Source organism: Ailuropoda melanoleuca, chromosome 6 (genome assembly GCF_002007445.2).
Source record: "Ailuropoda melanoleuca isolate Jingjing chromosome 6, ASM200744v2, whole genome shotgun sequence".
Lineage (NCBI taxonomy): Eukaryota > Metazoa > Chordata > Mammalia > Carnivora > Ursidae > Ailuropoda > Ailuropoda melanoleuca.
Genome location: NC_048223.1, coordinates 90,018,385 through 90,029,528, shown reverse-complemented (window position 1 = coordinate 90,029,528; position 11,144 = coordinate 90,018,385). Strand labels below are relative to the sequence as shown.

The window sequence follows — 11,144 nt, the reverse complement described above, 5'->3', positions numbered from 1 at the left end:
CTTGATTTCAGCTTGGGTCATGATCTCAGGGTCATGAGATCGAGCCCTGCGCCAGGCTCCACTCTGGGCATGGAGCTGCTTAAGATTCTCTCTCTCCCTCTCCCTCTGCCCCTCCTCCCTGCTCTCTCTCTATTAAAAAAAAGTATAAATAAATAAAATTTTGATTTCACTATTAATTTTCAGCAAAGACTTTTTATTCATAGGCAATATAAATGGACAGAAAATAATAAAGCGAAACCAGCTCTAGGTGGGAATAAAGACCGTCTCACTTGCAGTCATGCAAGGTGCGCAAGCCACCACGATTTGCCAGGCTTGGCCGCCCTCTCTCACAGTGAACTTTTCTTGCTGTATAACTCTAAGGTGCTATACGTATTTGGTGCTATTATTATCATTACTGTTTTTTCAATGATCATTCATGGTATTCTTGTAAAATCCATGTGAAAATGAGGGCTGTGTTACCCAGGTTCTAAAAATAAGAAAAAAAAGCTCTGAGAGGCATGGCTTTGGCCAAGTCGCTGGGTGGCGGGTGGCCCAGCTGTCACCCAGGTCCCGCGCCGTGGCCCTGGGCCTGCCGGCCCAGCTTTGGGCACAGCGCACGGTCATGAGTGCCCCCGAGAAGGCGCCCCTCACTCACCATGACGGTGTACTCAGTCTGGGCTCGGATGGCTTCCTTCAGGAGCAGCAGCTTCTCCGACTCCTGTCAACAGATCAGAGGCGGGCTCTACGGGGCCACTGGGTGACCAGCAAGCGAAGGCGGCGGCTGTCGCGGAGCCCCGACGACAGGCAGCCGCTCGCCGCCTCGCCGGCCCGAGACTCCCGAGACGGGGCGGACTTACCGGCGCAGCAGCCTCGCGACCCGCGACGGCTTTCACAAAACTCAGGGCCTCCGGCGTGGCCGAGCGAATGTTGTCCACGCGGCCGTCCCGGAAGCGGCGGATGGACGCGCTCTCGTAAGTGGGCACGAGCGTCCCGTGGAGCCTGCGGAAGACGAGCGAGGAGGGGCGACTGGCGTCGCAGTCTCGGGAAGCCAGAACCGCTGACAGAAAAACAGCCTCTGCTGGCTTTCGTTGTACAAGCCCCACTCTACTTGGCATAGTATTTCATGTTAGTGTTAATAGAATTCTAGAGATTTCCCAAAGAGGAGTGTCGGGGAGAGCTGCGTGCGCGTGCATCCGCTGGGGACACTGCGTGGATATAAAATAAAGAAGTGACAGGTGACTTTTCAAAAAATCCCAGTCTGGTGGGAAACCTAGAATTTTCTTCGAGACCTGATGAGGGTTTGATTCATAGCACAGAATGGCATCATTGTGTAATTAATCACTCATACCCTTGAGGGAATCCTGTTTTATTTAGAACAATTCAGCGTGACCTAAGGATCGAGGCAAGGAAGGGGCTTTCGTGGTTGTGAGTGGAAACTGGGCACAGGCCCTGCCTGTCTGGGGGCAGCTGGGCTTCCAACTGCCCCGTGGGTGCCATGGCTGTGCCTGTTCTGCCTGATGTCTGTGACAGGAGCCACTCCCCACACCAGCCAGAGAAAGTCCTTTCCTTAGGCAGGCAGACCAAGTGAGCACTCCAAGGCTTGCACACCTGGCTGGCACACGTCTTTCTCACCCGTCAGTAAAGTCTTTGGTGTTGGGGGTGGGGAGGAGGAAGACACAGAGTCACAGAGGGGCAGTGACAGCGCAGTGTCACACACAAGTCACAGTCCTGCACGCTGGCCTTGTCAGAGCATGTAGCTCCCGTGCTGAGGGAGTTCTGGGAGGAGTTCAAGTCTGATTCAGCACAGTGCTTGGTGCTGTAACTTGGCGAGAGGGTGAATAAACTTTCTGGACACTTCTGTCGCATTTCCCCAGGGAGGAAGGACTCTGGCAGGGAGTTCATTTCCTGTATCTCTATGGCCCCTGGAGGGAAAGGCCATGCCCAGCACAAAAGTAGATGCCATCAGTGGCTAGTGGCTGATCAACCCCAATCTAGGCAGCCTCCAGGCTTCTGCTGAATCTAGGGGCAGATTAAAAAAAATTTTGTTGTTGTTATGGCTTAGACCCTGAAGAGTGCTCTCCATGGGAAACAGATCCTATTTTGGCAGTTTGCGGAGCCCAGGAGCCTCTGGCCATGTCCATTGCTGGCCACGTCCAGTGGCACAAAGATCACTTGAGGGTAGAAGAGGTTGTGTCCTGTGAAGGGTCCGCTAGGCCCTCCTAGCTCTCGCACTGGAATGCTCTCTGAAGTAACAGCCGGAGGACCTGACCTCATGGCCCAGCTCTGCTGCAAGCCAGTATCAGAAGGGCGACAGTGGTTCCAGACACCAGGTCCTGCCACGGCTCAATGCCGGCGGGGTCTCTGTGTCCCCACGATGAGCACAGACCTCATGTGGGGTGACGTCAGCCTTCCCTAAGGAGTCCCAGTGCTCAGAGTAGCCGCAGCCACTTCCTTTCCCTGTGAGTTATGGCCCCTCGGGAGGACACTGGGATCTGGGCTGCTGTGTCCACACGGGTGCTGTCTGCTCGTTAGTGAGACCTCCTTGCCCTGGCCTTATTGCAAGGTCACTTTACGCTCCCCCCATATATTGCAAAATAAAAGTGGGTCCTGGGCCAGTGTATGAGCTGTTGCTTCGGGAACACTGGACCCAACAGGAGCCAGCCTGTCTTGAGGACGATCTACTTTGCATTTTAGTTTTCACCTCCTAGAAAAGACCAGTTGGCCTCCCTGCCCTGTCTTCAGCCCTTCCTCTCTACTTTCTCTCGTCCCCAGCACAGAGCTACCACGATAGAGATTTTCCTAAACCACAGACCTGACTCTTCCACCTCAGTTAATATCCTCTAGTGTCTTCTCACGTCTGTGACTTAGGCCCTGATGCCTACTCTGCCAGGTGTGTGAGATACCCAGAGTGTCAGGCTTGGGAGAGACAGTCTAGAAAACAAAATCGACGAATCGATGAACAAGATAGCTCACATGAACAACTGCGATGAAAGAAAAAGAGGGCACCGTGTGATAGGCTGGAAAGCTGGGTGGCGAGGGGGCCTGAGGTGGCTGCTTTAGGGAAGGGGGTCAGAGAAGGCCTGTGAGGGCCGACTCCCTGGTGGAGACCTGGGGGGGAGGGGAGGAGCTGGTGTGTGAAGAGTGGCAATGGCAGCGGGCGGGTGGGCCGAGACTCAGCCGGAGCAAGGGGCTAGAGGTGGGAGAGCGCTTGGGAGGAGGGCCCCAGCAGAGGCTAGTTCACAAGCAGTCTTTCTAAGCCTGGACTTTGTTCTAAACACGGTGGGAAGCCATCGGGAGGGTTCAAGGCAGTAGGTAATAGAATCTGATTTGCACATTTCCAAGTTTATAATTCATGAAGATGGGAGTGGGGGCAGAGCCCCTGGGGAGCATGCCCCCACTAAGCAAACACGAGATGACCGGGGAGGGGCCAGTGGCCATGGAGATGGGAGACAGAGGGTGGGTCCGGGAGACATCTGGAGGACGGACATGGGGGTGTCACGGGTGGAAGAGGAGAGACGGGGACGAATCAAGGATGAGTTCACATTCTTTGACTTGCCCCATGGAGGCTGCTGGTTGCACGTCCTTATCAAGGAACAGGGCACAGCTGCAGGGGCCCACATGGTCTGGGTGAGGGCAGGAGGAGCGGCACCTGGGCCTTCGCTCGGGCAACTTCCCGTGATGTCCTTCCTTCTCTTTTCTGAGATTGGACTCACACTTTGAATCCCAGTTCCAGCAGCACCGCTTTCCATGCAGCCTGCCCTGCCCCTCCCACCTTCTAAGCCCACAGAAAGTCATTCCTCCCTCCAGGATGCTTCCAGACTCTGGAGTCTAGAGCAGCTTGTCGGGCAGCCCATCTGGGCAGGCTTCGCTTACCTGTAGAAGGCCAGCTGGAGGGCCACCTGGATGAAGGCATCAGGACTGCATTTCTGCTTCTTAATGAATGTTTTCCCAAAGACGTCAAACTTATAAACAGTGAAGTCGAGATTCTTTACTATTCTGTGGGAGAAAAAGAAGAGGTGCTATTACATGCAACATAGAATGCACACTTCTCAAAGTCTAACCAAGTCGCTTGGGCTTGGCCCATGACCTAGTGCTCTGGAAGTGGAGGACATGGTCCTTGCCCACCAGGAACATATCAGGTGTCAGAGACAGGCCTTGACATATGGAAGTGGCAGAGGGCACGCCAGATCAGGGTTCCTCTGAGCAGAAAAGGGAGGCTTGACCAGGCAGGGCGGTGGCCCTGTTGTGCTGGTGGGGGAGGGGGCCTGGTGGCAGGGAGGGGCATGGTGGCACAGGGGCCCGAGAGACATTTGCATGGACAGGGAGAACACTGCCCACAAACAAAATCCTAGAAGCCCGTTGCCCACAGAAATGGGCCTGAAAGAGGCCATTCTTCTGACCTGCTGGGAAGGTGAGTCCCATATCCTCAGATTCTTTTGGCGTCCTGGCCATTCTGCCAGAACTGGCCCACCGCCTTTGCCCAAAGATCTTCTACGAACCTGTACAAGCTTGGACAAGCTGCCTTTCTGCCTCTTCTCCAGCTGCCTGCACCACGAACTCCTATCCATCCTTCAAGGCCCATTGTTGCAAAGCCCTCCCACAATGTCCTGGTAGAATTCCACTGCTGTGTCCTCTGTGTGTTTAGGCCTGTATGTCTTTATCTGGTTTGAGCATTTGTGTCACACGTTTTGGTCTGGGGGTCTACTTCCTTCACTGAAATGTGGACGGCAGGCTCTGTGGCATATTCATTTCTGTGTCCTCAGTCTTTCAACATGTTGGATGAGTGGATGAATGAACGAACGATGCTTGCTTACCAAATGAGGCAATGAACACTGAGAAGGGCCAGATCTAGTGGCCAGCCTTCAGCTCCCTCCACAACTTGCCACCGTGCCAGTGCGGGAACCCCCGAGAAAGGCCCCCCAGAGAGGCCCCCCAGAGAGGCCCACACCCATCCTGGCCCTCCTGCATGGGTCCCATTAGGGACTGAACTGCCTCTCTCCCCTTGGGGAGAAAGGCCCCCTTGTCACATTGCAGTGTAAATTCAAGCAAATTGAAATAGCTTGGATTCAAATGACCTATTCAAATGAGTTGTTTATTACTCCCCCCGAAAGCAGGGGGATGATTTCCCCGCCATGACTCAGCTCAGTCAGGTGAAACCTGTGAAAAAATAGCTCCATGTTTGCATTTTATGGAAATGATGGCGACTTCAGCAAGGTTATTTCCCCGAGAGTTACAACTCCTCTTATTTTGAATACATTTCCATGAGGGGGTGGGCAGAGGAAAGCAGAAGAGCTGGGGTCTTTGGAAACTTCCAGGGGGCCTTATCATCCCGGGTGGAGGGGGTTGGGGTGAGGGTGGACACAGGGCGACCCCAGAGCATCGCCCTAAAAGAGGCTTGGACTTCCTACCGTTGAAGTTTTTCCGCCGAGGAGGCTAAGAGGCCTTGAATTTCCGGGGAGCATTTCCAGCGCAGCCTCCTGGGGGCCGGGAGCTCGCTGACAGAGTCAGCTCGGACCAGCTTCCTGGCACTCGTCACCCTGCAGGCACAAACAGGTGACGGCCTGCGGCCCTGGCAGCTGAGGGCTGCGGGCACAGTGCTTGCCGTCTGCGGTCATCCTAGCCTCAGGGGGTGGGAGCGGCACGGATAAATAGACTGACAGTCAGAGAGACCACCCAAGTAAGCACGTAGCAGAGCCGGGATTCCAGCCAGTTCTGCCTGACTCCAGGGCCTGCCATTTCTTTTCCCATTTTCCTGCCCCACTAACACTTAGGAAACCCGTGGAGAGAAATTAAGAAGCAAACTGTGCTGTGTGTCTATGAGGGTGGGTATGGGCTTTTAGGGATTCTAAAGAGTTCCTAAATCATGGAAGAGATTTAGAACTTAGATTCAGGGAGAAGATTCTGGAAGGAGAGCATGAACAAACCATGAATGGAGGAAGGAACTCGGTATGTTTAAGGCATAGAGAAGCATGCAGTCCGGTCAGGTTGCAAGCTAGGGAGAGAGATACAACCCATGGGGGTGGAAGGAGGTGGAACTCACAGATCTCCCCTCCTCTCTGCTGGGTCAACAGTCAGCCCTGCCCAGACTCGGAATATGAAATAGGTGTTGGTCTGGGCTTCCCTGGGCCAAAGCAGATGTTCCTTTTTGGCTAAGAATTCTTTGCCAAACTTCTCCCTAACTGCCCTAAACCTGATATCCACTCTGCCCCCACTACCCGCGGCAGGTAAAGTGTCTGATGTCAAGCTGGTTTTCAAAACCATCTTTTGCTAAGACACTTTCCAGACTAATGCAGCCCCCCGGTGGCCACCCAAATTTTTCTTGGCCTAGCTTGGCAGTCTGTTGGCAGTCTGGCTTGCCTCCCCTGCCCTGCCCCCGGACTCACATGTGCTTGAGCAGATATTCTGTGCACTGCACCAGGACGATGCCATCAAACGGGGAGTGTTCGCACACCACGCCACAAGTGCCATCCCGGCCCACCACAAACTGCAATAATGAATAGAGAGGTGAGTGGACCTCAGGTCGGGTCGTCTGCATTTCAAACTGGCCACTTGGCACCAGGCCGGATCTCCCTGGCCTCTCAGGGGGATCTCTCCTCCCAGGACACCAAAGCACATTATCTCCCCAAAAGAATGTTATATGAAATTGCCATGACCTGAGAATATGGGGGCCTCAAGACAGCTCTATTATGTGACCTCCTTCCCAGAAATGCTCCGGGCAGTGAGGGTGGAGCCCAAGGTTCCCTGTGAAGTAGCCCAGGGAGTCCTAAGAGTTCACCCAGAAGCTGTGCACTCTTGCCTTCGGTCATGGGCAAGTTCCTTTGGCTTCTGTTAAGCCCCGGTTCCCCCTCACAGCGTGCAACAGGGCCACGATCCTGTACAGCTTTGTGTATGTGTCTAGATGGACCCTGTATGTTTGGCCACCATTGATTTTATTCCCAGGATCTAGCCCAGTGTCTACCCCATAGTAGGTGCTCAATAATTTTGTTGAATGAGTGATGGACAGTTAGTGATCCGGTTGGGATGGTGTGCAGATTCCTAGGGAGAAATAAATTGTCCGTTGATGGGAGTGAAGGAAAGGTGTTGTGGGGGTGCTTCACGAACTGCTGCCTGGGCTTCGAGTCAGGCACCCGGATACCAGGTCCGCCATGGCCACCTGCCAGCTGGGAGACCTTTGACAGGACATTTCAGCTCTCTGGCTTCAGTTTGCTCCCATTTCAAATGGATCCAATAAAGCTCAGCTCACAGGATTGTTATGAGGATTAGAGAGAAGGTATAGGAAAGGTCCACAGGGACGGCAAAGGCTATACTTAGCTGACTTGGAAAAAAGACATACTCAGCATGTACAGAAGCGCTGGGAGAAAAGAATGAGAAGAATGAGATTTGATTGTTAAAGTGTAACCCGGATAAAGTGGGGCTGCCCACAGCCCGGCTCGGCACAGTGTCACATCTAGTCCACCATCCATAAACAAGCAAGCAAACCAACAAACTACTGACAGTTTTACTGATGCCCTTCCGGGGCACCGTAACGCTCGATACACATGTGAACTGACTGTCCTCCTGTCTTCCCCTGTCCCTCACATAGTGTCAGAGGCCCAAATCTCTACTCCCATTCTTCAAACAACCTTCCCACATAGTCTTCTCAAAACTCATCTCTTGCTTTTCTCTTTTCCCCAGTGTCCCCTGCTTCTCTGTCCTGAGACTAGCTTCTGGTCATTCAACTCAGGTCCCTCGAGCCTGTTTGGCTTCTCTAACTCACCTGATCTTCTGTCCTGCCTGCGAAAAGAGCCCAGGGGTGGGCACAGTCACCCCTGTGGGGCAGGAGGGGAAGACCGTACCCACTCACGCATTAATGCTTTTCTGTCCTTGCCACTAAAACAAAAGGGAGGAAAACGGTGCCTTTTTAAAACCACTACTGAGGCTTCCTATGTTTCTCGTCCTGTACATCCATTATATAATTTCGTTCCCACAGCTGCTCCATGAAAGATTACTAGCCATTAGCACCACCGGTGGCGGTTAAAACAGCCGGGGCAGCAGCAAGTTGACTCATCAGAAATAGCAGAATTGATATGCAAACCAATAAAAAGGATAACCTGCCGAATATGGGGGCCAGAGAAAGAGAAAAATGAAATGTTGCCTAGAAATGCTTATCAGTGGGAGCAATGAGAGCCCAAAGCATAGTGGTTGTTGGCCATTTAATATGGTCATTGTGAAAGTGGGGTGGCTTTAAAAATAAACAAGGTTCGATTCAGGATTGACACACTGGAGAAAAAAGGCTAGAGGAGGGGCACCTGGGTGGCTCAGTTGTTAAGCGTCTGCCTTCGGCTCAGGGTGTGATCCCAGCGTTCTGGGATCGAGCCCCACATCAGGCTTCTCTGCTAGGAGCCTGCTTCTTCCTCTCCCACTCCCCCTGCTTGTGTTCCCTCTCCTGCTGGCTCTCTCTCTCTGTCAAATAAATAAATAAAATCTTAAAAAAAAAAAAAAGCCTGGAGGAACAGAAATGAAGGGGCCCAACCTCGAACTTCATCCACACCCACATGAGTATTTCTCTCCAGGCCAAAGTGAATGTCTTGTTTCTGGGTTGATGCCACGTGAATGAAAACTATAGGAATTGCTTTATTTCATTTTATGACTTTCCTTCTGTGAGATGCTGGGCTTTCCTACTTCTCAGGGATGGGGGTGTGTTGAAACGGCCAGGGGAGAGTGATGGAGATTCAGAAAAGCTGGCATTTCTGGGCATTAGACATGATTCTTGCTGAATGCATTGAAGATGTGTTCAGTGGGGCCCCCGGGATGCCCCCACCTGACAGTGTGTGCTGGGAGAGGGGAAGTGAGCTCTGGGTCTGACCTAGAGGTCCCACATGCCTGGGACTGCAGGAAGGTTGGGAGTTTGAGCTGGGTTTGGTCACTTGCTCCTGAGAAGAATTCTGGCCAGTCCAGAGGCCCATTTCCAGTGCCTTCAGCTCCCGTGGCCCCAGACGCAGCATCCTGGGCAGCACAGGCCAGCTAATGAGCCTGCCCGGCGTGAGCACCTGCTGGCTTGGGTCCCTGGCTGTGCCATTGGGGAGGCTTACCTGCAGGGATTTGTCATACCAGCGGTTTGCCCCGTTCTTGCTGCAGCCTCCCCCATGAAGGAGCTGAAGCGCCCTGTTGGTGTCGCTGAGCTCCATGCCCCCCGGGGCGTCCAGACACACGAGGCAGATGCAGCGTTCGATCATATCCAGTGCGTCCCGGTTGGTGGAGTCTGCAGGCCAGGCAAACAAGGCCTTACCCACTATCCTCCAAACCCCAGGCCTGAGGTCCCCTCCACGGAGCCCCACACACCACAGGCAGAAACACACATGGATCCCCAGCCCCTGAGCGGGTCCTGACTCCTGTCCCAACTCCAGTGGGTGGGCCGTGAGCTTCTGTGCCAATCCCAGCAGCCAGCTGCCTCTCGGGGTCTCTGCAAGAGTCCCGCTCACTCTTTAGCTGTGGCCAAATCTGCCCCCGGATGGGTGGTCACTGGGCCTGCCTGCCAGGATGAAGGGGGCTCATGCAGGGCCTTCTCCATGCGTTAGACCCTCAGGCCAGCCCCTGCCAGGGGAGGAGCTCCAACGCCTCCATCCAACGGTACCCCCGCCCCGACCGCGGCACTTGAGAACCACATCTGGCACACAGGCATGTGTGTTCATCCTGAACTAAAATTCTTCAACATCAGTTGCTGAAATTTAAAAATCAGTCAATGTCACATGAAGAGCTGAAGTAAGGGAGTCAAGGTGTTGCTCTCCCCGCCCCCGGCCACGTCAGCGGTTATCTCAACGCACAGGGCAGATGGAAGGGCCAGGCTGCCTGCCCCAAAACCATATCCAGGTGAGCCCGCTGGGGCCATTTCAGGCACGTGGAACTCATCAGGACAAACAGGCTAGAAGCCACTGAGTTGTGCAGGAGATGTGTCACCAAGGCAGCTTGATTTCTCCGTGGGGGACACTGAGCATAGGGTTCCTCCCCAAACAGAGCTGGGCCAGCTGGATGGGCTGTCCCCGGGTAGCCTCCTCCACTTGCACCACCTCCTCTACCCAGACTTTTGGGCTGGATGCTGTAACAGGATGAGGTGCAGGGTTACTTCTCCCCCCAAGCCCCAGAATATTCTATGCACGGAAGATGGGGTACAAAGTATTTGGAGGCAAGGGGGCACTATGGGGCAGAGACTGCTAGCTGCATACGGCAATAGCTATTCTCCCTTTAGTCACAGAGTGCCTGGTTTTAGCCTGGCGCAGGGAGAACCAGAGCTGAAGCTGCCCTGCCTAGCCTCGGTCACAGTGAGGGGAGACCACACATCTAAATTCCGCCAACAAAATTTAGAAACACTATGTGACAGACTTTCTTAAAGAAAACTAGCAGGTGCTCTTTGCTCCTCTTCCCACCTTGCTCTATCTACTGCTTGGAACACAGGTGTGATGGCTGGACCTCTAGCTTCCAGTTTGGATCATATGGTTGTGGGCTACACATTTGCAGTGAAGGAAAAATCCTAGCCACCATGTATCGGCTCTGATGGTTATTTTTGGTATACGAGAGAGAGAGAAACCTCTGTCTTCTTTAAACCACAATTATTTTGGGTTTTCTGTCATATGTGGCCAAATCGAATCCTAACTTATACCATCTGGTGATGTTGGGTTCACATTCTCACACTGCAAGAGTTAGCTGGAGCGGAGAAGCCGCACCCTTGGTTTACCATAGTCTTCTCTCATTCATTCAACCTCCTTGGTCCCTGTAGGTATTGAAATCCAAGGTCCCTGTGCAGGAGGCTATTTGTCAGGGAGAAACATTCTGCGGGCTGAGGAGCCCTCCAAGGTGACAGTCAGGACCCTCCCTGCTCCCTCTTGTCCCATCAAGGCAAGCACTTGGGCAGGCCCTGCTCCTGAGTGCTGGCTCTCCCACTTCCTGTAGGAAATAGATCCAAGCCCAGGCACACATACCTCTCGCTCCTGCCCTTTCCTTCCCTACTGGGATCCCACTTTCTGCTGAGTCAGAACTTCCTCTTTCAGAGCCCCTGGCTCTGGAGGCTTCTCTTCTTCCGGAGCCTCACATCAAAAATTATGCCCGTCATCTCTCACAGCCATCTGAAATCTGCTTTCTTGAAGTCCAGGGAATGTGTGGGAGCAGGTGTGGCTTTGACACCCTCAGGC

The 11,144-nt window shown here is 53.5% G+C and overlaps 1 protein-coding gene across 1 annotated transcript in view; it reads right to left on the bottom strand.

The window, feature by feature from the left end:
• Positions 1–538: 538 nt before the first annotated feature.
• The window catches only part of CHAT (choline O-acetyltransferase), a 35,376-nt gene continuing 24,770 nt past the window's right edge, over positions 539–11,144 (bottom strand). The window contains exons 7-12 of the mRNA XM_034663602.1: positions 9,051–9,220; positions 6,363–6,463; positions 5,388–5,516; positions 3,853–3,975; positions 837–978; positions 539–697 (exon numbers count right to left, since the gene is read on the bottom strand). Of these exons, the coding sequence (XP_034519493.1) occupies positions 539–697; positions 837–978; positions 3,853–3,975; positions 5,388–5,516; positions 6,363–6,463; positions 9,051–9,220 (824 nt within the window). The remainder of the gene's footprint in view (positions 698–836; positions 979–3,852; positions 3,976–5,387; positions 5,517–6,362; positions 6,464–9,050; positions 9,221–11,144) is intronic.